The sequence below is a fragment of the Otolemur garnettii genome, unplaced genomic scaffold, assembly GCF_000181295.1.
Source record: "Otolemur garnettii isolate 467f Iridium unplaced genomic scaffold, OtoGar3 scaffold00155, whole genome shotgun sequence".
Lineage (NCBI taxonomy): Eukaryota > Metazoa > Chordata > Mammalia > Primates > Galagidae > Otolemur > Otolemur garnettii.
This window is the reverse complement of record NW_003852550.1, coordinates 1,841,809-1,869,770: the sequence shown is the minus strand read 5'-3', so window position 1 is coordinate 1,869,770 and position 27,962 is coordinate 1,841,809. Positions and strand designations below refer to the sequence as shown.

The following is a 27,962-nucleotide window of genomic DNA, read 5'->3' as shown; positions in this document are numbered from 1 at the left end:
CAGTACAATTTGATAAAATGTAAACATATTAAGGTAAGCAGACAACTCTTTAGAAGCCCAGATATACGTTCTTGCTGTGTTTATGTTGCACCCTCCATCTACAATGGGCAGTCATGAAGATGATCTCCTTCAGGATGACATGGTCACAGGGCCAAGACAACCCAGAGGGACTGGGGAAGCATGAGGACGGGGAGCGGAAGGGCCACTTCTTGCTGTTTTACTTTAGAGACAAGCACAAGTGAAGCTAATGGTGTGTTCAGTGTAACTTGCAGATTGGCAATAAGAAACCAGCTACAAACTGTGATTGAATGCAAATTCTCTTAGCTTCTTCCATAAACGTTGGCCCTGCCTGGGTGTTGTGAAGCTTTCCAGAATGCATAGAGTCATCCATTATAGTTTTCTTAATGAAATGTGTATTTTATTTAATGTAAGTATATTTAGGAACAGATTTGTAATTTGTACAATTCAATGCTTTATTTTTTCCATTATCATTTAGTTTGTATTTTCATCGTATAGAGCAGACGGAAAGATGTTGGGTCAGTTAACTAATCAAGAGAAATACAAAGAAAATATGAAAGACACATTATTCATTCTGTCCAAATGCAACAAGAATCTGGTTCTTAAAAATCAGCTCTTATTTTCAGGTCCAGATGTGGCAAGGACATTCCAGAGCCCTTTGAAGCTAGATCTGGATGATAAAAATAAAAACAAAAAGGAAGGGAGCCTATTCTCACAATGCTGCCCAGAGCAAACTGGCTGGATCCCGGACCAGGTGGGGGCTGGTGTTTCTGTAATGGTCATGCAATCGTGAGCCAGTAGCTACTTACCAGAGTGCCAGACCCTCGCTGTCCTGAGAAACAGGAGAGATACCCCAGGAATCAGCCCAAACAGTGTCTGATGCCACTGAGACTGTGCCTGTGGCCTTCTCAGTCTACTGTGGCTCTGGCACTGTCTAGGTGTGTGGCCTAGGCCTTGTGGGACCAGGAATCAGCAGCAGTGCAAGCCATACACAGCCAGGTTTACTTGCTACAGAGGGGCAGCCCCAAGAGAGCCCCTTAAACCTCTGAATCACTGAAGTCAAATGCAAAATAAATGTCTGTTTTCATCTGCAAAAAAGTATTTTTTTTCAGGTGAAAGTTTCTATCAGTAGAGGTAGTTATTAACATTGGCTTTTCTTCTTGTCTAAAGCAATCATTTCTTGTGTTGGCTTCTGCGAAGGTATTTAGTCTTCTGCCATGTAGAGGCAATACACCAGGGCTACAACCAGTGCTGAGACAGCAGGAACCACCCAGTTGATCCACCAACTGGAATTAGAATCAACAGTAGTAATAAGAGTTTCTGAAAGCTTGGTTAATTTTGATATGTCATCTGGATGAAGTTCCCCAATACTATATGTTTTGAACAATTCCCAAGCATTCATAGAGTACCCAATATCCTCAACGTTTGGGGGAGCATCACCTCCAGATTTTACTTTTAGTACTTATTCCCCATCATGATGCTTTTCCAGAAATTTGGGCAAGCTGTACACCTTGTGGTGCAGGACCAGTGAGGTGTTTTTGCTGTGGTTGTGCTTCTAAACCTCCTCTAGGGTGTAGTGCTTCACCTCCTTGTCAGACTTTTAAGCCATCTTGGCATGCAGCAAGCCAAGCCCAACCCACTCAGTAAAGGGTAAATAACAACAGATGCCACAGAGATACAAGAGATTATCTCTGAGTACTACAAGAAACTCTGTCCAGAAATTTGACAATGTGGAGGAAATGGATCAATATCCAGAATCACGTCCTCTCCCTAGACTTACTCATGAAAAAAAATAGATCTTTTGAACAGACTGTTTTCAAGTACTGAGATCGAAGAAACAATAAAAAATCCCCCCCCCCACACACACACAAATGTCCTGGTCCAGATGGCTTCACACCAGAATTCTATCAAACCTTCAAAGAAGAGCTTATTCCCATACTGCAGAAATTATTCCAAGAAATTGAGAAGGAAGGAATTGTCCCCAACACATTCTACAAAGCAAACATCACCCTGATACCCAAACCAGTAAAAGGCCCAACTAAAAAGGAGAACTTCAGACCAATTTCACTAATGAATATAGATGCAAAAATTCTCAATAAAATCCTAGGCAATAGGGGGAGGATGGCAGAAGGGAGGGTAATTGGTGAGACTACACCTACGGTGTATCTTACAAGGATACATGTGAAACTTACTAAATGTGAAATATAAATGGCTTAACACAATAACTAAGAAAATGCCATAAAGGCTATGTTAACCAGTTTGATGAAAATATTTTAAATTGTATATAAAACCAGCACATTGTACCCCATGACTGCATTAATGTACACAGCTATGATTTAATAAAAAAAAAAAAGAAAAGACCACAAAAAGAAAATCGTAGGCAATAGATTACAGCTACACATTAAAATAATTATACATCATGATCAAGTAGGTTTCATCCCAGGATGCAAGGCTGGTTTAATATATATGCACATCCATAAATGTAATTCACCATATCTACAGAAACAAAAACAAAGACCATATGACCATCTCAATAGATGCAGAGAAAGCATTTGGTAAAATTCAGCATCTTTTTCTAATTAGAACACTTAAGAACATAGGCATAGGTGGCACATTTCTTAAACTGATCTAAGCTATCTATGACAAACCCACAGCTAATATTATACTGAATGGAGTAAAACTGAAAGCTTTTCCACTTAGAACTGGAACCAGACAAAGTTGTCCTCTATCACCACTACTATTCAGCATAGTGCTGAAAGTTCTAGCCAATACAACCAGGCAAGAGAAGGAAATAAAGGTCATCCAAATGGAGGCAGAGGAGGTCAAACTCTCACTCTTCACTGATTAGATGATCTTACAGTTAGAGAACCCCAAAGGCTCAACCACAGGACTCCTGGAAGTGATCAAAAAGTACAGTACTGTCTCAGGATACTAAACACACATTACTCTTAGTAAAGTGTCACAAGAATGGAGAAGTAAGAATCCAATGTATTCAATGCTAATATGAAGGCAGTAGGATGAGCTAATTCAAGGGGTGGGGTAGGGGAATGAGGGAGTGGGAAAAGGGGATCAGGGTTAAGGTGTATGGCACACCTCTTGGGGGCTGGGACACAATTATAAGGACTTTAACAAATGTGATCAGTGCAACCTTCTTTATACCCTCAATGAACCTGAAACAATTAAAAATACATATAACCAGGAGTTGTGGCAGGCACCTATAATTCCAAAAAGAAAAAAATATGGTGCTCGGTGCCTGTAGCTCAGCAGTTAGGGTGCTGGCCTCATACACTGGAGCCGGCAGGTTCAAACCCCTCCAGGGCCTGCTAAACAACAATGACGACTACCATCAGAAACTAGCTGGGTGTTGTGATGGGTGCCTGTAATCCCAGCTACTCGGGAGGCTGAGGCAAGGGAATCTCTTAAGCCCAAGAGTTTGAGGTTGCTGTGAGCTGTAATGCCAAGACACTCTACCAACAGCGACGTAGTGGGACTCTGTCTCAAAAAAAAAAAAAAAAAATGGAGGCTTTACGTCTTTTGTATTAACCTGGATGGAGGGGGAACACATTCTTCTTAGTAAAACATCACAAGAATGGAGAAGCAAGAATCCAAAGTACTCAATTCTAATATGAAGGCAGTAGATGAGCTAATAAACGGTGGGGAGTAGGGGAATGAGGGAGCAGGGAGGGGGCGAAGGGAGGGCGATGGGTTTATGGTGGATGGCACACCTCTTGAGGGCGGGACACAATTATAAGAGGGACTTTATTTAACAAATGCAATCAGTGTAACCTAATTCTTTGTACCTTCAATGAATCCCAAACAATAAATAAAAGATGTTTTTAACTTTGATGTTATCAAATCTTTTATTCTTTTCCTTTGGGTCTGTATGTCATGCTTATAAATACCCACCCTGTGTTTTTTTCTAGATAACTGTGTTTCTAAAGAAGAAAAATAACGCGTGAGTATGATTGAGTTTTATTTTTAGCATCAAGTTTATTAGTTGTAAAAGTAATACATGCACATGGTAAAAACATTAGTAAAATGGGTGGCTATAGATGGAAAGTCCCTTTCCTCTTTTCCCTACCACTCCTGCTTGCCAAATTCCTCTTGCCAGATGCAATCACCGTTAGCAGTTTCTTGTATATGTGTACATCCTTCCATAGACTGTCTTGACACACACATGCACATGCATGTATAGCCTTTTGTACACAAACTGGATATACACAGAGTTCTGCAATTTTTCATTTAACATTATATCTTTGAGTTCTTAATGTGACTGCGTTTTACCAGATGTTTACCAGGCTGACAGAGAAACTGGAGCAGAGAACGTGGTAGGGGAAGTGCATGGAAAGAAACAGAATTCATTTGTATTAAGCCGAAACTTATCAGAAAACCTGGCACATAATAAATGTTAAATAAATAGGTGTTAAATAACTAAAAAGAAAGAAGAACTTGCAAAAACTGAAGGCAAAGTGCTATTTTGACCATTCTTCGCAGGACAGACCCACTCTCCTTAGTATTTCCCAGGGTGACAGGAGAAAAGAAAAGATGATGGATGAAGACATGGAGTGGCCGGGCTCGTCTCTGCAATAACATCTCCCTGTATGTCTCTTCGGTCACTAGATTCACTGCCTCTAGCATATGCATTTAGCTCAAATGTGCAGTTCACACTACTACGCAGCAAGAAAACGTAGGCGATCAGAGACTATACAGCTGAGTGATACTACAGATACACACTCACGCAGCTATAATTAACTGGTGACTACTGTGGCATAGGCACTGTGCTGGCAAATAGTCTTGCAAGGTCAATGTCACTTTATCCCCATTTTATACATAAGAAAACTGAGGTTCCAGGAATCCAAGTGACTTTTTCAGGGTCACACAGCTAGTTAGAGCTGCCAAAGATAACTCCACACTTTCACGAGGTCACCCTACCACATCACGTTCATGTCCATTTCACGGACTGTATGCTATTTTCTTGCCTGGCACTCCCTTTCTCCACGCTCACTTACTCCACATGGTGTTTTGTGGTAGCTAGGCAGAGCTCGAAACCGGGACTTCTGTAGGATCCATGCTAGGCTATGCAAGATGCGGTCGGGGTGAGTCAGTCTCCGGAACCCAGGAACAAGTACAAACACGTTGGGGTGTTAGTGAAAGTTCAGGAAGGCAGCTGAGACTGGGAACTGGAGAGCACCCTCAGGAGCCTGGAAGTATGGCTATTGTATCAGCTCAAAAAAATAGTACTATAAGCATTTCTCTCTCCCTGTGCTCTTTAGGTGAGCTGCTCACAAACACAACTCTGTTCTCCTGCAGTCTTAAAGCCAGTGACCACCACTGTCTTCACCTATCTCAAGCCTACTCATTCTTTAGGCCCACACCATCTCACTTCCTCGATGAAGCCTTTCCCTAGGAAGCTATCTTACTCCTCTCTCTTTTGTGAATTACAAGTTTATTTCAAATCAGCACCATACGATATATATTTGCATAAGCGCTTATCCTTTAATCACTTCAAGTATCATGTTTCTTTAAGTGTACTCATTCATGTGTGTTTTTTTCTATTGTTTCCCTGCATGGTCTGGATGTTGGAAGACCTGGTTGGATTTCAGTCCCAACTCTTCCTCAGTGAGTTACGTGACCTGGAGTTAGTCACAGTCTCCCTGAGCCTCATCTTCCCACCTTTGAGGGCTCTTATCAAAGCATAGTAAACATTGTAACCTGATATATAGTGTAAGGTATTATTGCTGAAGGCATTTGAACTAAGGTGCTTCTGTCTTTACATCCTACTTAGCGGATGGTTCTACGTAATAATTGCAATCATTGCTGCTTGTGCCGCACTAGTAATCTCAGCAAAGGTTAACAGTTTGGAAGAATAATACTGCACAACTGTTAAAGATAGTGCCAGATTGGGGGGAGGGATGTATATGCAGACTGGTCAGGGACTTTCTCTGGAAATTACCAGATGATTCCAGGCTTGCTCATTTTTATCACTTCCATCTTTCTAAATGTATCTTCAGACAAATTATCCGTGTCAATGCTGTGAAAAGGAAAAAAAATCTTGCGTTAAGTCAAGCAAGAGATGCCTGCAGTAGCTTTCCTGTTCTCAAGAATAAGATTCACATTTCATCCATGGCACCACTGAGTTATTTCATCCACTTGGTTATCTACCTCCTCCCCGAGCCTTAGCTCTTTTCCTTGAGTCTCAAACAATAAAGTGCTTAACTTCCTCGTAGACTCTCACTCCCATCCCTCTGCTTTATCCAAGACTCTGTTCCCATAGCCCATCAATTCCCACTCCTGTAACTGCAACCTCTTTCTCTCTGTGGATTTCTTTCTTTTCTTGTTTTATCTGTCTCAAAACAAGGCAAAAAAAGAAAAAAGACACCAGGCATGGTGGCTCACACCTGTAATCTTAGCACTCTAGGTGGCCGAGGTCGGTGGATTGAGCTCAGGAGTTCAAGACCAGCCTGAGCAAGAGTGAGACCCCATCTCTACTAAAAACAGAAAAACTCGCCACGTGTAGTGGGAGGCACCTGGAGTCCCAGCTACTCAGGAGGCTGATGCAGAAGAATCTCTTGAGCCCAAGATTTTGAGGTTGCTATGAGCGAGGCTGATGCCAGGGCACTCTATCCAGCATGACAGAGTGAGACTCTGTCTCAAAAAAACAAAAAAAGAAAGAAGAAAGAACTCTCTGCTTCCTCCAGTCCCACAACACCCTCCAGCTATTCTTATTCTTATTCTTTTCACAAACTTATTGAAAACATAATCTCTGCTGTCTTCCTCTTCTTTTTCTTTTAAGTCATTCAGTATAGTTTCTGGCTCATCAGACTACTGAAATAGCGCTTGACAAGGTCGCCTATAATGTCCTAATCAATAAATCCAATGCACACTTTTCAGAGCTCATCCTATTGAACTTCCCTGCTGCATTTGATACTATTGAGCACTTCTTCCTTGAGATTCGTTTCTTTTCTCAACTTCTAGGACACTATTCTCTCCATGGGTTTTCCTTTCCATAACCACCTCTTTAAAAATTGGTATTTCCCAGGGCTTATTCCCCAGAGGTATCCCTCGGACGTTTTCCCCTTCTCAGTCTTCTTAGCAGATTTCATCCAATGCCATGGCTTCAGCTATCATCTCTGTAGATGATCACATCTCAGGGAACACTCCTATATCCAGCTGCTTACCTACCAGAAAACTTCCTGCGTGTCCCCCAGGCATTTCAAACTTAATATTCAAACCTCATTAACTGTAAAAGAAAGTATAAGTTCTTTCAAGTGTGCAGCTTAATGTATAGTTTTTAGTTTTTAATGGATAGAACCTAATCTTAGATAAATTATCTAGCAGAGTGAAATGAGTGACCCTGTTAGTTTTATAATTGTAGGATATGTGGACATTTAAAATGACACAGAAGTCTAACAAGACGTTTAGAATCTTTTGTATGACTTAGCACAAGCTCCCTTACCTCCTGATATGTAGAACTCAGTGCTGGGGAGGAAGTGGGTCAACTTGCTTAGGAAACCCAGAAGTCTTCTGGGAGTTAACAGACTGGTTACTCTCAGCCCCTTCTTTCCCAATTTGGAATTAGGGACATGTATCAAGATGAGCTAGGGAGGATTTTAACCAAGTCTTAGTGCCTGGGAAAGGAACTAAGATCCCTGGTGTAAAATTACCTTCAAGAGAGGAAGGCTTAATTGGTATCTCTGGCTCAATTCAAGGGCCTAAATCTTTGTGGGCAAGGGCAGGCTTCAGCACATGTATACCTGCAGCCGATTAAGGGTGCTCCTCTAGACCTAGCCACCCTGACACATATGGTTCTTTACAGAGTAACAGCTGCATGTTTGAGTGTAAACTAAGATATCTGTAACCTTGGAGCCCAACTATAATGCTGATCCTCCATGTAGCTTTGGAAGAAAAGCTAGGCCTCATCTTTGGGGCCAGTTTTGGAAAGGTGGAGTGAGGAGAGGCCTCAAATATTCTACTACTAGAGCATGTGAGAAAAAGAGAGAGATGACTGAATTTGCACTGGGAATTCTGCTAACAGGTCTTATTCATTTCTATATGTAGTATACAAGGTACTGACTATCTCCCTAGCCTCACTTCTTGATACACTCTGATTTGTACTTTATGCTCCAGCAATATCAAACTTCCTAGAGATTCTAGAGATTCCTCAACCACAACTGGATCAAGTACCATAAACTATGCTGTTTACCTAGTTACTATTGCCTTGCCTTGTCCTTCAGATGTTCTAAATTACTAACTGATCTCCTATGTGTACTTACTATATGCAAACCACTGTACCAGGAAGTTTAGAGGGGAAAATATGGTGAGACATAAGATACGGACCCCACACTCAAGCAGCTCTTAGAAAATAACCTTCTTTCTGCCTTTCTAGTTTTCAAAGACGATATTCTTCTAAGAGGATCTCTTCTTTCCAGCCTACCACACTAAATTATCTCTGATTTCACCTTATTTGGGTAAGTATATATTTATATTGATTTCAGTTTTGTCTTATGTACATTCTAACATTCAAAATTTATTTGAGGCCAGCAAATTTTGTCTGCTCTGTGTGTGTGTCCTTTATTTTGTATTCAGACTTCTTCTTATACACTGCTGTCAACCTGTTGACTGACATTTTACAGGGGCTTGAAAGTTGGACTGAAAACACAACAGAAGCATTCTGGTTAAAAGACAAAGCTTGGGCTCGGCGCCTGTGGCTCAAGTGGCTAAGGTGCCAGCCACATACACCTAAGGTGGCGGGTTCGAATCCTGAGCCGGGCCCGCCAAACAACAATGATAGCTGCAACCAAAAAATGGCCAGGCGTTGTGGTGGGCGCCTGTAGTCCCAGCTACTTGGGAGGCTGAGGCAGGAGACTCGCTTGAGCCCAGGAGTTGGAGGTTGCTGTGAGCTGTGATGCCATGGCACTCTACCCAGGGGGACAGCTTGAGGCTCTGACTCAAAAAAAAAAAAAGACAAAGCTTGGGTCCAGGAGTAGTGACTCACACCTGTAATTCCAGCACTTGGAGAGGTCAAGGTGGGAGGCTAACTTGAGCCCAGGAGTTCAAGACCAGCCTGGGCAACATAGTGAGACCCTATTCCTACAAAAAATAAGAAAAATTAACCAGGCATGATTGCAAAGGCCGGTAACCCCAGCTACTTGGGAGGCTGAGGCAGGAGGATCACTTTAGCTAAGGAGTTCAAGGATGCAGTGAGTTATGATAGCATCACTGCACTCTGGCCTGGGTGACAGAGTGAGATCCTATCTCAAACAAACAGAGACAGACAAAGCTTGAGAGAAATAGGAAATGGTGCAACAATCTACAATTAAAAACAAATATTAGCATGCTGTGCCCAACAAAATAATTTCTTCTTTCTGCTATTTTGGACCTTTTCTGCAGCATACACACTCTGGAATGCAACCATGTTAAATTACATTTAAAGAAACATTAAGGTTGATTGTTGAGTTTATTTCAACCTGTTGATAATAAAGATTCCATGCATGTCTTTCTGAGAAAGAAACCATAGAGATCTCTAACCCTGAGGTTTATCAAATTGTAAATCATTCCCTCTGCTTAAGCAATAATCACCACACTCTTGAGCCTTTGAAACTAACAGACTCCACTTTGCTAGTAAAGAACCAGTTCTGTTTTAGCCAGACTTGTAATCAGGTCATTATGCTGTTTTCATTTATGCTTCAATCTATCAAATTGGCTTTGGAATGTGGAATTTTTGCACTCGACCTTTACTTTCCATTATGTATTCCAATTTGGAATGCCAGAAACCAATGGTCATTTGGCCACTGGTTAGCTGCCAAAAGAGCATGGCTGTATTCTGATTAAGAATTACTTCATGAGCAATGCTAGCCTGATGACCTGGCTGATGGACACTGAGCAGAGAGAGAGTCAAGATCTCCACCCTCTGTAATTGCACCATTACAACTTCGTCCTCTTGAGTCCTGAAGACTTTCAAAATGTACACATTAAACCCTCTGGCATATATGAGAAGTGGAAATGGAGAGAGCCTAACATTTATGAAGTACCTCCTATGTGCCAAGGGTTATATAGATAGACTTATAATTGCCATGTCAATTCAATCCCCAGGTCCACACCAGGCAGTCAGGTACTAGCATTATTCCCACTTTACAGACTGAACTTAAGCAAGCACAGTCATGGAGCTAGTAGATGCTACACCTAGGATTTGAACTAGCCCTAGCAAAATCTAGACCCTATGCTCTTTTTCCTATACCATGTTGCTGCCCTTGGCTGTGCAATACAGAGCTGCTTGTTCTCTACCTCTCTCCTGGTTCCTGTGTCCAAGGAAAATAGGCCCATTGGTAGTTTTGCTTACTTTAGTAGTAAGGTAAAATAACGTTGGCCTGTCTAGTTTTTCTTCTCTTTCCTCACTGCAGTGGCCTATGACCAAGTCTAACGTTCCCGTCCTGACTCTTTCCCTCACACTTCCTCCACCACGGTGACTTACTAGAACGTCTGCAGTTTACATATTGGATGAATCAGTGCATCACACAGCATCTGCACTCCAAAATCCCTGAGGTCATTTCCAGTTAAGTCCAGCAATGTTAGGTTCTCATTTCTGTTGAGGACAGAGGCAAGGGCTCCACAGCAAGCATCTGTGAGATGACATTCTGCTAACCTGTGAGGGATTAAAGATTCAAGAAAGGAATCAGTTTTATCCCAAGTTCCCCAGGGCCTTCCCTTTCATATCCAGCCTAGAACAAAAGCCCAGTAGACAAAGGGTCCTTGTGCACTTACCACAAGGTCTGTAGTCTACAGCAGGGGTGCTTCAGCCCTTCACACAGGACCCTCATGCCCTCATCCCCTAAGGCATTGTCACTGAGGTCAAGGACTCTCAGATTCTCATTGGTGTAGAGTGCATTGCATAAATCCTTACAACATGCTGGAGTTAGGTGACAAGTCCACAATCTGTCAGGAAGCAAGGAAGAGCTATCATTTTGCATTTTGTCTGTACTGGGTCACTTTTTCCTGAGACAGAGTCTCACTCTGTTGCCTTGGGTAGAGTGCTGTGGCATCATAGCTCAAATTCTTGGGCTCAAGTGATCTTCTTGCTTCAGCCTCCTGAGTATCTGGGACTACAGGCACCTGCCACAACATCCAGCTAGTTTTTCTATTTTTAGTAGAGACGGGCTCTCACTCTTGCTCAGGCTGGTCTCTCAAACTCCTGAGCTCAGGCTAGCCACCTACCTTGGGCTCCCAGAGTGCTAGGATTATAGGTTTGAGCCACAGTGCCCAGCTGTATTAGGTCACTTTAAAAATTGTGTTTTCCCATTAGAAAAACACAAACACATTAGAAAATCAGAATGTCATGTAAAAAAAAAAAACAAACAAAACCCTTGGGCCAGGGCCAGGCAGAGATTGTGGAGAAAGGATGATTTATTCTCCCTAAATTATTTGGTTCTTCATTTATTGCTTCCTTGGAGATTCAATCAACAGGCCAAAAAATACTCATTAAATTTGGGAGTTGCTGAAACATCAGGAAACTCTGCCTGTGGCTATAGTCCATGATACTTACGCCAGATCCTTTAACTGACAGTCAGGCTGTTTTAATCCTTCACACAGCAATTTCAGTCCCAAATCTTCAATTTTGTTATTAATTAGAAGCAGCCTTGTCAGGCTCTGGCTGGCTCTCAGGACTTGGCCAAGGGGCTGACAACAAGCCGCAGAGAGGGAACATTCAGAAAGCCTAGAAGGATGGGGACACCAAGGTGGCTGTTAACTATGGCAGCAGAATCTCATTGCCCCTCACATACCAAGGCCCATGAGAAGGACAAGCAAACACTTACACAAGATTCTCAATTGCACACTTGGGGTGCTGCAGACCTTTGCAGAGGTGCTGTACTCCTGTGTCCCCCACGGCATTGGCAAACACGAAGAGCTCCTTTAGAGTCTGACTCACTTGCAAGCAAGAAGAGAGCTCTACACAGCTGGCATCTGTGAGGCAACATGTGCTCAAGCTACTCAGAGAAAAAGGAAAGAGGTATCAGCCACTGACATCATTTTGGCTTCCTAGAAATGTTCTGCCCATGTAGCTAAATCCCAGCCATCCTTTAAGTTTCAGCTCCTTCCCTCCCCTACCTACTTCATAGTCCCCCCTCCCCTCCTCCAGTCTCCCATAGTGACCCCACCCACCTTCCATGGGCTCATCTGGCATTTCCAAATGATTCTATAGTATTTGGGCACACATTTGTGTGTCCTTAAGGGTAGTCTTGTCACTTTATAAAACTTCTGATAACTCCATTCATATCTAGCTCAGTGTTGAGTGCATAGTAGACAATTTTTTTTTTTTTTAGAGACAGTCTCAAACTGTCACCCTGGGTAGAGTGCCATGGCGTCATAGCTCACAGCAACCTCCAACTGTTGGGCTCAAGCGATCCTCTTCCCTCAGTTTTTCTATTTTTAGTAGAGATGGGGTCTTGCTTTTGCTCAGGCTGGTCTTGAACCTGTGAGCTCAAGCAATCCACCCACCTTGCCTCCAGAGTGTTAGGATTATAGGCGTGAGCTACCGCACTTGGCCAGTAGGCATTTTTTAAAATTTTTGTGTTTTTTGTGCGGGGCTGGGTTTGAACCCACCACCTCCAGGCCAGTAGGCATTCTTTATATAGTTAATATATAATTAGTGTTATTCTTATAAACACATAGAGCTCTGGTATATTGGAAAGAACATAAGATTTGGAGACGGGTTTTAGAGTCACATCCTGACTTATTAGCAATGTGACTTTGGACAAGTCACTTTTCCCCTAATCCCTTAATTTTCTCATCTGTACAATGGGTATAAGAAAACCAACCTTACATGGTTATTGTAAGAAGTGAATAAAGTGAGGTAACTTCTGGCAAGTACCAAGCACAGAGCAGTCACTGAACAAGTTCAACAGTCATAAGATGGTACAAGATAGTTCTAAGAAACTTACTCGAGTTTCTCCACTTTGCAGTCAGAATGCTTGAGACCTTCACAGAGATATTTCACTCCAATGTCCCCCAAGGGATTTTCACTCAGGTCAAGCTCAGTGAGGTTTGGGTTGCAAATGACGACAGAGGCAAGACACTTGCAAACAGCTTCTGAGTTCTCTGGGAGAAAACTAGCACACAACCTGGAGGGAACAATGTATGGAGACAGAATTGGCCACTTTTTAGCGTACTGGTCACTCCCTATCCACAATACTGCATAAGCAGAGAAAATAAAGACCCAGAGATACAAGCCCCCCAATCTTGACCATGTTACAGCCCCTTTTTCCCCATGGCAAGGACTCACACAATGCTTCTAAAACAATGTGTCCCACAGTGGAAACTCAATAAATGTTGACTTCCTGAGAAAAGGTTTGGGAGGAAATATTAAGATGATATAATGATATGATCACTCTTTTTTTTTTGAGACAGAGTCTTATTTTGTTGCCCTCCGTAGAGTGCCATGGCGTCACAGCTCACAGCAACCTCAAACTCTTGGGCTCAAAGCACTTCTCTTGCCTGAGCCTCCCTGGTAGCTGGGCCTACAGGCACCCACCACAATGCCCGGCTATGTTTTAGAAATGGGGTCTCACTCTGGCTCAGGCTGGTCTTGAACTCCTGAGCGCAAGCAATACACCCACCTCAGCCACCCAGAGTGCTGGAATTACAGGCGTGAGCCACTGTGCCAGGCTGATATAATCTCATGTTAAACCCTTATACGAATTTAATCCTCTATCTTATGTCTTCTTTCAAATCCCAGGGGAAAAATTCTATAATCATCTTTTGTAAGCTTTACAGCCAAATGGTCCTTCTTTTCCTCTTATCTAAATGTCATTAATTTATTAATTTGCCATCCTTACAGAGAGACCAGCCCATCACCATCATCCATATAATATTCTTTCTTTGGCACAAATAGCGATTTTATTTATGACTCCCCTGTCTTCTCAATCTTTGTTTATTCCTATTAAGCAGTCCAATTCTGTGAACCATGTCCCTTTAACTTTTTCTTCCATCACTTTCAAGACTTTCTAGACATACACTATAATCTTTGAATCTTTAATTTTTTTCTTGATTTACCGGACTCAGTCTTGACGAGAACTCATAATGAGATGTATTTATATCCCCAAGGTAGAAATTTTAAGTAGAGGCACTTTGCACAAAGTGAGTTTTCAAAGTAGATGTTTACAACAGTTACAACGTACTTGAGCTTCTGTAATCTGCAATTTGGATCTTTCAAGCCTTCACAGAGCAATGTTAAAGCTGAAACTTCCAGTTTTGTTTCATTAAATTCCAGCTCAGTGAGCCACTCACTAGTGCTAAAAACAGCAGCTAGAGCACCACAGCAAGCAGGAGAGATAAGGCACCTGTACAACCTTTAGAGAACAGAAGAATAATGTCATTACCTTATTCATGCTCTTTTCCTACAGAAATAGAAAATGACAAAAAAAAAAAAAACCCTGATATGCACATAAACAACAAATTTCCCTGTTATCGGTTACCTTAATGTCTTTAACAGACAGTTGGGTTGTTTCAATCCTTCACACAGAAGCTTCATTCCTGAAACTTCCAGGGTATTTTTTACAAACTCCAAACATGTCAGATGTTGGTTGCTTTCAAATACTGAAGAGAGGTCCCTACCACAAGAAGCTGTGAGGTGACAGAAAATCAGTCTGTGTGGAGAAAAACATGTTTTTCAGGGAAAGAATATAGGGAGGGCTCTCTTTAAAGGCATTTGTTTGCACCTTACTGTGGTATAATAAATTATTTCGATTCATTTGACAATTAATTTATTCAGTGCTTACCACTATACTACATGCTGAAAAGACAGAGATAATTAAGGCACAGACAATGCCCTCAAGGAATGCCAAGTCAATAGGGAAAAAGAATAAAAATCATGGGTCATAACATAGCGTGAGAAATACTGCAATAGGCATGTATGCACAAGGTATTATGGGGACATGGAAAGATCACGCAGTTCAGCCCAGCTTGAGGTGGAGTTTGGAAGATTAAAAAATACTTAGAAAGGAAGGAATGCTTCAGTGTTGCCATGAAAGGTGAACAGAAATTGAATAGGAGTTATGTGGATGAGGAGAATGGGAAGGGAGAAAGCAGGAGGGCCTGAGAGGCAATCCATGCACGGAGCAGCCTGTGCAAGGACCAGGAGGCAAGAGAGAAGATGCTTCATTTGAGAAACTGCAAATTATTTGTTATGACTTATTTTAAAAGCCTGGAAAGATATATATCAGATTGTTAACGATGGTTATCTCCCAGGCTGGGGTTAGAGTGAAATTATAAAAAGACATGCACTTTCCAAGTACATTAAAAAAAAAAAAAAACATTTATAATGAGCAGATGTTACTGGGAAAACAATGTATTTATCTTTTAGACAGAGTTTTTTTTAAAAAAAGACTCTTGAAAATGCTGTGGCATCAACCTGGCTCACAGCACACTCAACCTCCAGGGTTCAAGTGATCCTCCTGCTTCAGCCTCCCAAGTAGCTGGGACTACAGGCACCCGCCACGACACTTGGCTAATTTTTTTTGTTTGTTTCTGATATTGTTCTTGCTGGAGCTGATCTTGAACTCCTCAGCTCAAGGGATTCTCCTGCTTCAGCCTCCCAGAGTGCTAGAATTACAGGCATGAGCCCCACGCCTGGCCAACAGTGTATTTTTTAAATTTGAAAAAAAACATGTTTATTATAAACAACTTTGCAATAGAGAAATATATAAAGAATAAAGCTTTTTAAGTATTGTATCTCTACCACCCAACAATAACCACTGTTAAAATGTTAGTATATAATTTTCCAGATTGTTAATACTTGTATACATATAGTTCTATGCTCTTAATAACAAACGAAGTCAGAGAAAGGTGTATTTTAAGAAGTTAAAAACGGCTCGGCGCCTATAGCTCAACTGGCTAAGGCGCCAGCCACGTACACCTAAGGTGGCGGGTTCGAATCCCCAGCCCAGACCCGCCAAACAACAATGACGGCTGCAACCAAAAAATAGCCAGGCGTTGTGGCGGGCGCCTGTGGTCCCAGCTACTTGGGAGGCTGAGGCAGGAGACTCGCTTGAGCCCAGGAGTTGGAGGTTGCTGTGAGCTGTAATGCCACGGCACTCTACCCAGGGGGACAGCTTGAGGCTCTGTCTCAAAAAAAAAAAAAAAAAAAAAAAGAAGTTAAAAACTTTTTCCTAACCTCCAGTTCAACCCCAACTCCCAAAGATAAAGAATGTTAAGCGTCTGGTGAATATATCCTTGTCCACTCTGTTCTACAAGATTATAGAAACATACACACACACACACACCCACACACACACACCATTTTGCGTACATTTTACAAAAATGCGATAATAGAAAGCACTTCAACTTTACGTGCACTTTTATCATTCAGTCCTCTTTTATCATTCAGTCCTGATCACAGACCCATATGTAAAAATTGAGATTCAGTTATAGTACAACATAGTCATATGACAAGTAGTAAAGCAGAACTTAACCAGAGATCTTTCTGGTCTACCTTATAGATTTCAGAAAACTATTGAAAATTTTAAAAGATATATTCAGTTTCCTTCTGGTAATGGTGTAGGGCAGGAGGCTGACTTGATGTCAGAAGCTGCAACGGTGGGGGAATAAATGAGGGGAACTGACCTAGGAGTTGGGCGGAAGTGGATAGATTCAAGACCGTTTTAGTTGGGACGCGCTAGGTTTATACCCATTTAGAGCGACCAGGTTGGTCTGACTGCAGCCAATATGGTATGAGACTCGACCTCTGGCTCCACCCTCTTCCTCCAGAATTACCCAGAAACCACGAAGAGGGTGGGGCTATTTCCTCTTCTAGAATGTTCCATACCTAGGTGGGAGGCCCCTGGCATGGGACAAACCATGTGGTAGGGGGGGTGGGTAGGACATTTTTGACTTGATGGCTTGATTACAAGACCTTCACTTTCTTGGTTCTCAGTCTTTTCTGACCACTCCTATTTCTTTTTGCCTTTGAGACCTTTCAGTCATGTGGTGTGCTTTCTTCCACCCTGTAGAGAGGATGGGCCTTCCTCACTCGCTCCTTCCCACCCCCACAGTCTCTGGAACTTGGAACAGTCCGAGAGTAAAAGCCTTGAGGTTTAACCTCAACCTTTCTTTTCCCTGGAGGCCTGGGAGAGAGAGGGGCCCAATTCCAACTCTGGGCCTGATGGGCGGGTGTGGCTGGTCTGTACTTCCTCTGGCCCCTCGCTAAAGAAGTGAGGAGCGGTGGGGTGGGGCGGTGGAGTGGGGAGGTGACTTAAGGCGGGGCAAACCATCAAGGGGTCATAATGAGTGGCTGAGGGAGAGGGAGAAGGGGAGGGCAAGGAAATGGGCAGAGACTGAAGGGGGAGGGCCTAAAGGAGGGGCGCGGGCTCTACTATTTCATCTACCCTGACAGGGTCACCGAAACCATTAAGGCCCTAGACCATCATGGCCCTGAGCCCTGACGACCCCTGTGGTGGGTTCCAACACGACAGGGTGATGGCCTTCATCAATGAGAAGATGGCTGGGCACGTGAAAGGCCTTGAGTTCTACCAAAACAATATGGCCCTGTCCTGGGAGGAGGTAGAAGACAAGCTCAGTACCATCCTGGAGGACAGTGAGGTGCCCAGCCAGGCCAAGGAGGCTTGCACCTGGGGCACACTGGCCCTGGGTGTGCGCTTCGCCCACAGACAGGAGCAGTTACAAGCGCGCAGGGTGCAGTGGCTCCGTGACTTCGCCAAACTGCACAAGTCGGCTGCGCAGGCCTTGGCCTCAGACCTGAGGGAGCTTACGATACAGAAGGAGATGGAGCACAGGGATGCGGCCTTCCAATTGCAGATGGTCCAGAACAGCCTAACTGAGGTGCAGAAAGAGCGGGACCTGCTGAGGTGGAAGCTCCTCCAAGCTGTAAGATTCCAGACTGGCCCCGGCCCTTATCCCCTGACCCGCCCCCTTCCTGCCACAGAACAGGTCTCAGCCCTACCCCCTTCTCTCCAGGAGCTAGGGTATTCCAGACAGCAGGAGCAGGCTGTAGTTGCAGCCAGCCGGGCTGAGACCTACAGAGCAGGTGAGAAGGAAGAGGATGCGAGAGCGTGGACCAGGGCAATTATTGCCGCTGCTGTTGCTGCTGGTGATGCTGAAGGAGGAGAAGAGGAAAGGGACGCGGAGGCAGGGGCTTTCTCCACAGAGGCCCCCCAGGAGCTGGATGGAGGCTTCCTGCAGTACCTGGGAGTTGGGGGGCAGAGGGAGGGAGATCTCAGGTCGGTGGCAACAGCCTCGTATCCTTTCTGTGGGATACAGGAGCCCCAGGCCACCGCCTCACTGGAGCCCCTTCCTGTCCAGCTCCCTGCCTCATTCACATACTCATACTCATGCCCTTTGTCCTCCTTCTCAGAGGGACCCAGTCCATCCCCACCGACAGTACCAGCCACAGTACCAAATCCACCCCACTGGCCTCCCAACTGGGGGGCCTGTAATACTAGCATGTGGTCTGATGTAGGAGAGCAGGGAACGGATTCTGAAGAACTCCAAAGAGAGAGGAGAGACCACGAACCCCAGCAGCAGAGAAGACCTCCAATATTCCGCAGGCCTGGAGACTGGGACTGCCCTTGGTGTAAAGCCGTGAATTTTTCAAGAAGGGAAATTTGCTACCGCTGTGGGAAAGGAATCTGGCTTCAGAGCCCTCAGTGAATTCAGAAATGTGAAATAGAAGGGAAATAGAACCCAATGGAAAATCGATTTTCAGAGGGAAAGGGGGGAGGGGTGGGAAAAGAGGGGGAGAGGTGGGGAAGGGGCTGGGTGAAGTGGGGATAAGGGGATAAGTGGGAGGATGGGGCAAAGGGGGTGGGAGAAGGGGAGTGTGTAGAGAAGATACATGTTATGATGACCCCCCTTTGTATTCCAGAGCATTAGCATTCAACACCGACAGAACCGCTGCCGCTTCTATTTATTTGTATGTGTGTATGTATGTGTCTCTCTTCCTCACCCTAGCGTCTGGTGGACATGGGCAGCTATGTATGGGGAGGCCATAACGTCCATGTGTTCAATTTATAATAGTCTATTGCACACATGAACTTTATGGCCACTGTGTGTATAACACCCCACCCAGGCCTTAGATGACTGGAACAGGAATGGACATTTGACCCATCCAGAGCCTAATGGATTTTCACACTAGAGAATCTGAACAGAGAGGCAGATTCTAGACAGGATGGTTTTCGGCAATGAAGCAATGAGTCACTTGGAGTTAGAGCCAGGGTCAAAGCCACGGACACTAATGCCATAGAAGAACTAGCGTTGGCTGCAGGGAACAGAACTGGCTCTTTCCAGAAACAATTATCTTTTACAGGACTCCAGTATGAGGTTCCAGGCAGCAGACAGGTACAGAGGAGTTCATTCTGTGACTCCAGAGAGATTGAGAGAGTGGTAGTGCCTAACCACTTTTTACTTCCTGCAGTTGTGCTGCCTGAAGATCCACTTTACGTAGACCCCCTTTTCTCTAAGCTAACTTGACTGGGTTTCTGTTCTGGGCAACCAGATTATTTCCAAGTCAGAAATCGGTACCAGAAGAGCAATTTCTAATGAAAGCTCATCAAAGGAAAATGTTGGAACTGGCTGGGGACTTGCATCAGGTTACGGAGAGTAGAGGGGATTCCTGCATTCCAAGTTTCCAGGAATGAACTAGTTGGGAAGCTCATTCCTGTTAAGGGAGTTATATCACAAGAAACATTCAAAACAGGCCCAGTATTACCTCAGGTTCATGCTGACGCAAATCAACACAGCAGAGATTTGCCACCCGTAAGGGAATCCCTCAGGGCCCCGTACAGAGGATGCCAGCACTAGCTGCAGGCGAGGACTCCTGTGACTGCAGTGCTGTGACAGAATCCACCCCAATTTCCAGTGGGTAGGACCTGGGACAATCAAAACTGAACAGGGAGCCCCCGCCACTACCAGGGAGGTAAGTCACAAACTGACAGTGCCCAGAGGGTTTCCTGGTCTGGACCATGGGCCAAAGTATGGTGTCACCTTGACAGAGTCTGTCTCCCTACCTACCACCATGATAAATGTGGGAGGGGAATCTGGTTCGGTGATTGAGAAATAGGAAATACAATAAAGACATACCCCTTGGGAAATCAACTTCTAGAAGGAGGGGAGCGGGTGGGGAAGGTAAGGGCTGGGTGAGAGGTGGGTTAGCTTCTCTTCCTCTAGTAACTATAAGCTGTGCTAATGGTGTCTAAATGTATGGTTTATCCCATAGGTGGAAAGACGGGGAGGAGTTACACCTGGACAAGACCGAGTCACAACTGGAAGAGCCTTGGACATTGTCCAGGACCCGTGGACCTAGAGACTGCCTTGGCCCTGGGACATGTCTACAGTAACTGGTTGTCTCCTATTAGAGAGGGCATGGACAATCATCAGGATTGGGGGCCAGATCCCTAGCCTGAACTTTTCAGAATATCTGGGCTTATTTATATCTCTCTAGGACAGAGTTTCATAAACTCAGTACTCTTGACATTTGAAATTGGATAATTCTTTGTTGCAGGGCACCGTCCAGTGCATTGTAGGATGTTTAGCAGAATCCCTAGCCTCTACCCATTCAATGTCAGGAGCACCTTTTCTCACACACCCAGTTGTGATGACCAAAAATGTTTCCAGATATTGCCACATGTCCACTAGAGGTCAAAATCATCCCTGGTGGGAACCAGAGAGGCAATGAGGTACTTAAGCACAGTCAGAACAGGGGAAGAATCAAAAGGAAAAAAAGGTCAGGGAGTAGGGGCCTCTAGGATAGAAGCTGAAATGGGGCCATTAGATCTGGTGTTCCGATCTTAGAGCAAATAGAGGATAGTGCCGGGGGCAGAAGCCAAACTGTAGGAGTCAGGAGTGAGTAAGAAACAAGAAAGAGTCAGCGAGGAGCAGCTCTTCTTCAAGGACTCTTGGCTTTGAAAGGAAGGAATGAAGTAGAAATATAAAGTTGAGAGAGGTTTCTTTTGAGTATGGGAGAAATTTTAGCCATGGGGAAGAAGGATAGCTAGAAAAAGCTTGAAAACAGAACTATGGGACAGAGCTGCCTATTGTACTGGGGGCGTGGCCACTGTATTAAAGAAAAAAGTCATATGATAAGGTCATGTCGGGGTTTTTTTTGTTTTTTTGTTTTTGTTTTTGTTTTTGTTTTTGTTTTTTGCAGTTTTTGGCCAGGGCTGAGTTTGAATCTGCCACCTCCAGCATATGGGGCCAGCATCCTACTCCTTTGAGCCTCAGGGGCTGCCCCCATGTCTTTTTTCTTTTGTAAAACAAAACCCCCAAAAGTTCTGTAAGGGTGTATGTATCCTATATGTACTTACAGATTTATATTTTAGTAAACATAGAAAAAGATCTGAAGACATTTAGCAAACAAGGTATTACCTACAAAGGGTGTGGTCAGGGTCAGGGGAGGGGAAACTGGGGGGTATGGGATACGGGGAAACTAAATGGATAGGCTTTGATTTCTGTATATCTAATATGTTGTGAGAGTAAAATAAATGTTCACGAAAATGCAAAAAATAAAAGGAAGTGAATTTACTGGTTTGGGTGGGTTTGGAAGGACCACCTTTTCTTCTGGGACAGGAGGGTAGGAGAGCAAACACTGATCTACATAGCAAAGGCAGAGGGTAGGGAACAAGCGGGCTCCCTGTGGGTGATGTAGATAAAGCACCCCAGAGTGAGTGAGGACAGAGGCCTACCTTGGGGAATAACTGGAGGGGGGTGAAGGTGAAGAGTCAAGGGAGATAAAGAATCATCAAGCAGCAAAAAGTAAGATAGGATACAACTGAAAGAAAACGAGGGGGACCAGTGGGTGTCCGGAGGGAAAAGGAAAGGGGGTAGATCTAGGAGGGGCACCAGACACAAATCTCTTGGGTGTTAGAACCTGCCATCTACTCATTACAGCAGAAATAGCACATGTGAAAGGGGAAAAGGCAGGGAATGTGGGCCGAGATCTGGGACTCCTTCCTTCCCCTTCTAGGCTTGTAGCATATCTTTCTGGAGAGGCTAAGCACGAGTTATACTTTGTTTTCAGGCCCAACCACCTAGAAGTGCAATTTCTAGCAACCCAGTTGTTACCTGCAAATACCTAAAAGTTTAAAAGTTCAACTTACTTCAGATCTTTGATTTTACAGTATGGGTTACGCAGTGCTTGGCAGAGCAAGTGTAACTGAGACACGGGCAAGTCGGGCAGCTCAACGGACCTAAAAGAGCTGAGAAAACAAAAATAATTTAAATGAAAACTTTAAGTAAATGGCTTATTGTGGCTTTTGTCACCATGTTAGTACTAATTTACCTCTTCCAAAAACCCTAAGCAATATTATCCCATTTTTGCAGAAAAGGAAATTAAAGCACAAACAATTAAGTACTTTGCTCAAGGTCACACAGAGGTCATTACTCAGATCTGACTCCAGAGCCATGTTACTATGCGCCAAACACCTAGGTACGCACTTTTTATACACAAATTATCTTATCTGGCCCTTAACCCCATGCCAGGTATAGTAATCACCATTTTGCAGAAGCTCTGAGAGATCAAGTGTCATTACCAAGCTACTTTTACAGTATAACTCATTTTTGGTTATCAGTACTAATAGAAGAATTAATAATAATACAGGCAGTCCCTGGGTTACAAGTGAGATAGGCTCCGCAGGTTTGTTTTTAAGTTGAATTTGTATTTAAGTTGGAACAGGTACATTTACCTATTACCTGTATAGCCCATGTTCATAAGTGTGAGTCATATGCCAGTTGGTTTGTAACTTGGGGACTTACTGTAATAGACTCCATTTGTAAGTGTGAGTTGTATGTAAGTTGAATGTTGTAGCTTGGGGACTGTCTGTAATTGAAAACTAGGAAGGTTCAGTAGTAAACCCTCACTTAGACAAGATGTTTGGGAAAGGAGTATTTGGGGGTTTAATTTTTGTGGCTCAAGCGGCTAAGGCGCCAGCCACATACACCTAAGGTGGTGGGTTCGAATCCATCCCAGGCCCACCAAACAACAATAATGGCTGCAACCAAAAAATAGCCAGGCATTGTGGCGGGCACCTGTGGTCCCAGCTACTTGGGAGGCTGAGGCAGGAGACTCACTTGAGCCCAGGAGTTGGAGGTTGCTGTGAGCAGTGAAGCCACAGCGCTCTACCCAAGGGCTCAGCTTGAGGCTCTGTCTCAAAAAAAAAAAAAAAGAGTTTAAGCATTCTGATACAGGGAATAAAAGTTAGGGGTGGTGACTCAATCGATAGCTGATTGTCTATAAACCCAGAATAAACCAGAAGCCCCTTTACGTGTCCATTAATGTTTCAAACTCTTTCAAATGGATTAGTCCATTGTTTTACTTTATAATTATATGGCTGAATTGAAGCTGTCATTAACTGGTCAAGACCTTGTGCCAAGATTTTTCATAATTCTTAGTCCATTTAATAGCTCTCCTACCCCTTCCCCCTCTAGTTTCAAACATAAACTCTTGCTTCACCTTCCTCCCATCCCTACTTCCTTCAAACACACATATCACAAGCTTATTTCCACCTCTACGCTATTGTCCACTGTAGAAATAGAACTGTAAGAGAATACTTGGTTAGGCCTGGTGTGGTGGCTCACACCTGTATTCTTAGCACTGCACTCCATCCTGGGTGACAGAGCAAGACCCTGTCTCTAAAAATAAATAAATAATTTTTTAAAAAAAGACTTGCTTTAACTTCCTCAAATAGAGCCATTTGCTCACTCTCCTATCCTCAGGGTCCCCTACCCATCAGCTGACCCCCAAACTATGGGAGAGGCAAACCCAAATGCTGAGAACAGGTATAAGTCTTCTTTGCTGCTTTAGTTGATAAGTCAATAGAACCGTACTTAATAGTATACAGAATCTATATTATAAAAATGGCTTAACCTAAGCCTCTTTGAATTTTGGCTCTAGCCCAGGCTTTACAGCAAGATACACAGAACTGTAGTTCTGCCCCTTAGTAATCTGAAGCTCTTTGAGGCCTCAGTGATGAAGTATATGTATAGTGAGAATCAATCCAGTGTTAGGTTTACACTCTTTTCCAAAATGATCGTCTGTATCAAAACAGCAGAATCCTCAGTGATAACACTGAGACATTACGTGCTCAGAACACTTAATATAATCATAAAGCACGTCTACACAGTGACTGAAGGCATGGACGCTTCTAGTGGCTAGTATAGACCCTGGAACATAATAGATTCTCAATAATAAATCATTATTTTACTGATTGACATAAAATATGAGAAGTTGAGATGTTGACTTCTTACTTTTATTTACTGACAATGCTAGAAATCATCATGTGCTTAAACATATAAAATAACCAATTAGGCCCATTGTGAAGGTCATAAACTAGAGAACAGACAGGCATACACTCACTCAACATGTTTCGACGGCACAAATGATGAGGCTGGCTCTTCCTCTTCAAATCCAGGCAGGTGCTGACACTTCAGAGTCACCGACAAGTGATTGTGACTGCTTTTTACACAGAAGGACATGGCCAGAATGTCCATTTTTGTATAGGTAGGCTGAAGCAGTATAACTGACTGTAAATCATCCATTATCCTTCTTGAATATTCTTCTTCCCGAATCTCATACAAGCAGTGAAACAAGTCCACTGGCTCAATCTGTAACCTAGAAGACTTATCCTTTATCTCCCTCTCAGTCCACTTCAGTAACTCCTCTCGAAGTCCCGGAGAGATTTTTCTTCCAAAAGTAGTTTCCATAATCTTTCCTTTGCCTTTGCGTAAGAGACCAAATAAGAACCGTATCGTTAGTGATGAGAAACCTTTTCCATAGCGTTGGAATATTTCATGCCATGCCTTCCCCACCTGACTTAAATACATCCATTTGTTGTCATTCTTCAGGACATAGAACACGGCAGTTAAAAACTCCTGGAAGCTGAAGTGAAGGAAGGTGTAGGCATTGATATCGTCAGCTTTTTTCAAAAAGTGACTGAGAAAAGTATAGCTGCTGTCACATACTCCTATCCCATGTCGTCTGAGGTCACTGGCTGCAAAGAGCACCTGGCGGCTCTGCAGTGCTTCTGCAGCCAAACAGCAAAGGCCCCACAGGCAATTTTGTCCTTTCCACACTCCGACGTCTGTAAGGGTTCTGAGGCACTTGGAAAAGTAGAATAGATACACATCAGTCATGGTCTGAAGTGACCTCAAAAGGGGCCTGTCACCATCTCCTTGTGACTTCAGGACACTGCATATCATCCAGGAGACAATGGGAAGAGAGGACATAACGTCAAGGCCTTCATTTTCTCGCAGACCATAAAAGAGTTTCATTGCTGTTTTAACACCTGAAAACTGACTCAAGAAATACGCTCTCTTTTCAGCACTTGTAAACCATAAGATCTCTGCCTGGATAGGTTGTCTTAACAGAGAGTGGAGCTTCTTCATGGCTGTAGGCCGAGCAGTTATTAAGAGGGAGGATTCAGGTAACAGTTTCTTCCTCACAAAACTGCACAAGAGGCTCTCTACTGGCTTCCTCTCCTGCGGTTGCACACTCAGAGCCTCTTCTTGGTCACCCATAGGGTGCTGCAGCTCAGGAAATCCATCGAGAATGAACAGAAGCTTCTCTGGATATATGAGAACAATGTCCAAGATTGGTCCCCTTACATCTTGAAAAGTGTTAGTGATCAGGTCAGCAGCACTAAGGCTAGCAATATGGCTTATTTCTCTGCAGTTGATATAGATGAGATAGTCAAATCTGCCTGGAGAAACGATGCCTGCTGCCCAGTCAAACATGAACTTGTGCACCAAAGCCGTTTTCCCAATCCCAGCACATCCCTGAAGCACCACAGTTCGGGATAAACTGAAGCCCGCTTCATCAGGATCAAACACATGTTCCATATTAATAAAATGATCCTGTTGAGGAATTCCACATGGTGTCTTATCTGATACACCATGCTCTTTTACAAGAAGCAGTCGTGATGCTATATGCTTGCCGTGATGATAACATTTATCAACTCCAATTTTTAGATATCTTTCTTTTAGACGTCTTCTGAGTACTTTCCGGTAGTCTAAGGGGGTGACACCAAGAGTTAGTAATCACAGAATAATACAAACAAAAAATAGTACAAACAACTCTAGTACCACCATCTCCACTTAGATGTCTCAAAGGCTCCTCAAACTTTACATATCTAAATGCAAGGTCTTGATTTCTACACTTCTCTGGCCCCCAAAACAACCCTCCCCAGGCATCTCATCTCAGTTTAATGGTGCCATCCAGGTTCTCAGAAAAGTGTTAGGAGTCATTCTTCATTTCTTTTTGTCCTTTAAACCTCTATGTCAAGGCAATTTGCGAGTCCTATCATTTTAAATTTCCAAAATAAGTCTAAAATCCATCTGATTATCACTGTATCCTCAAATACCACCCAAGTCCAAAGCACTTCCAGCTCTTTCCTGGACTGCTGAAATAGCTTCCTAATCATCTACTCTCGACTATCTTCCAGTTCTTTCCACACAATGGCCAAAACAATCTCCTACAAATATTCATTAGATCATGTCACTGCCCTGCCCCAAATCCTTTATGAATTTTTTATTGCACTTGGCATAAAATACAAAATCCTTGTCTCATCCTAAAAGGTGTTCCGTGGTCTGGATCCTACCTTCTTCCCCTCCCGTGTATCATTCTCCTTCTCACTCTCCCTACATTAAAGCCACATTGGCCTACTTTTAGTTTCTATAAAATACCATGTTCTCTCTTACTTCAGGGTGTTTACACCAGTTATTCTCTTTACCCGGAATACTTTTCTTCCTGCTCCTCCTACAAAGAGCTCCTTTTCATCCTTCTGATCTCAACTTAAATATTACTTCCTAGAAGGCGGTTTGCCTGGCCACCCAATTTAAAGCAGATTCTATTTCATTCTCCTTCCCAGCCCCCTATTTCCCCCTCTATAGCATTTTATCACTGTCTTGTTTGTTTACGTTTTTATTGCCTTTTCTGCTACGCAATACTCTACATGGAGACAGGGGCAGTATACGGTATCTTTACCATAGTATCCTGAGTACCTAGCACAATGCCCAGCACATGATGGATGCTCAATACATGTTTATTGAATATGGCTATAAATGCTTTTCAATTAAAAACAAGTCATTTATTATCACCTATTTTGTGCCAAGTACTATACAGGCTCTTTACATACATTTCTCATTTAGTTCTCACAATAATCCCTCCAAGTAGGTATTATGCACACTTTATAGCTGAGGAAACTGAAACACAATAACCAGGGCCAGCTTCATCAGGTCAGAAGTACCCATGCTTGGTTTAACTCTCCTACTGCTGTCTTGAAATTATTAATATTGCACCTCATAAGTTACATAGCTAGTCTTACTTGTAGCATTAGGTAACTTGTCAACAGCTAGTAAGTGGAAGAGCCTTAATTAAGATTCAGGTTTGTCTGAAGTTTATATGCTTAAACACCAGGTAGCTTTTCACCTTCTCTAATAGAAAAAATAACCCAAGCCAGGCACGGTGGCTCATGCCTGTAATCCTAGCACTTTGGGAAACTGAGGTGGATGGATTGCTTGAGCTCTGGAGTTCTGGACCAGCCTGAGCAAAAGTGAGACCCTATCTCTAGTAAAAATAGAAAAAAAAGTCTAGCCAGTCACCATGGCAGGTGCCTGTAGCACAGTTTCTTGGGAGGCTGAGGCAAGAAGGATCGCTTGAGTCTAAGAGTTGGAGGTTGCTTTGAGCTATGATACCATGGCACTCTACTCAGGGTGACCTGAGTGAGACTCTGCCTCAGAAACAAACAAACAAAAAATCCCCACTAAAACAAAACCCCAGCATTTCCCAAGTCAGTTTCCTTGGAAGACTGTTCTGCAAAATATGTTTGTTTGTTTGTTTGTTTTTAAATAGAGTCTCACTCTGTCACCCTGGGTACAGTGCTGACATGGGTGTCATGGCTGACAGCAACCTCAAACTCTTGGGCTCAAGTGATCCTCTTGCCTCAGCC

The 27,962-nt window shown here is 43.4% G+C and overlaps 2 protein-coding genes across 4 annotated transcripts in view; one reads left to right on the top strand and one right to left on the bottom strand.

The window, feature by feature from the left end:
• Nucleotides 1-3,983: 3,983 nt before the first annotated feature.
• LOC105888007 (NACHT, LRR and PYD domains-containing protein 3) overlaps nt 3,984-27,962 on the bottom strand; it is a 40,272-nt gene continuing 16,293 nt past the window's right edge. For all 3 annotated transcript variants that reach the window (XM_023519075.1, XM_023519076.1, XM_012811361.2), the window contains 10 exons: nt 24,374-26,024; nt 22,119-22,217; nt 14,487-14,657; nt 14,190-14,360; nt 12,954-13,133; nt 11,829-11,999; nt 11,558-11,728; nt 10,780-10,950; nt 10,490-10,660; nt 3,984-6,049 (listed from right to left, as the gene is read on the bottom strand). In XM_023519075.1, coding sequence (XP_023374843.1) covers nt 5,968-6,049; nt 10,490-10,660; nt 10,780-10,950; nt 11,558-11,728; nt 11,829-11,999; nt 12,954-13,133; nt 14,190-14,360; nt 14,487-14,657; nt 22,119-22,217; nt 24,374-26,024 — 3,038 coding nt within the window. In that variant the 3' untranslated portion in view covers nt 3,984-5,967. The remainder of the gene's footprint in view (nt 6,050-10,489; nt 10,661-10,779; nt 10,951-11,557; nt 11,729-11,828; nt 12,000-12,953; nt 13,134-14,189; nt 14,361-14,486; nt 14,658-22,118; nt 22,218-24,373; nt 26,025-27,962) is intronic.
• Nucleotides 17,434-18,675, top strand: TEX13B (testis expressed 13B). The gene is made up of 2 exons (XM_023519077.1): nt 17,434-17,892; nt 17,983-18,675. Exons 1-2 carry the CDS (start codon nt 17,434-17,436, stop codon nt 18,673-18,675), a joined length of 1,152 nt encoding a protein of 383 aa, XP_023374845.1.

Coding starts and splice junctions, on each gene's coding strand:
- TEX13B (XM_023519077.1), top strand. CDS start 17,434: ATGGCCCTGAGCCCTGACGACCCCTGTGGTGGGTTCCAACACGACAGG. Junction 17,893..17,982: donor GGTGGAAGCTCCTCCAAGCT/GTAAGATTCCAG, acceptor CCTTCTCTCCAG/GAGCTAGGGTATTCCAGACA.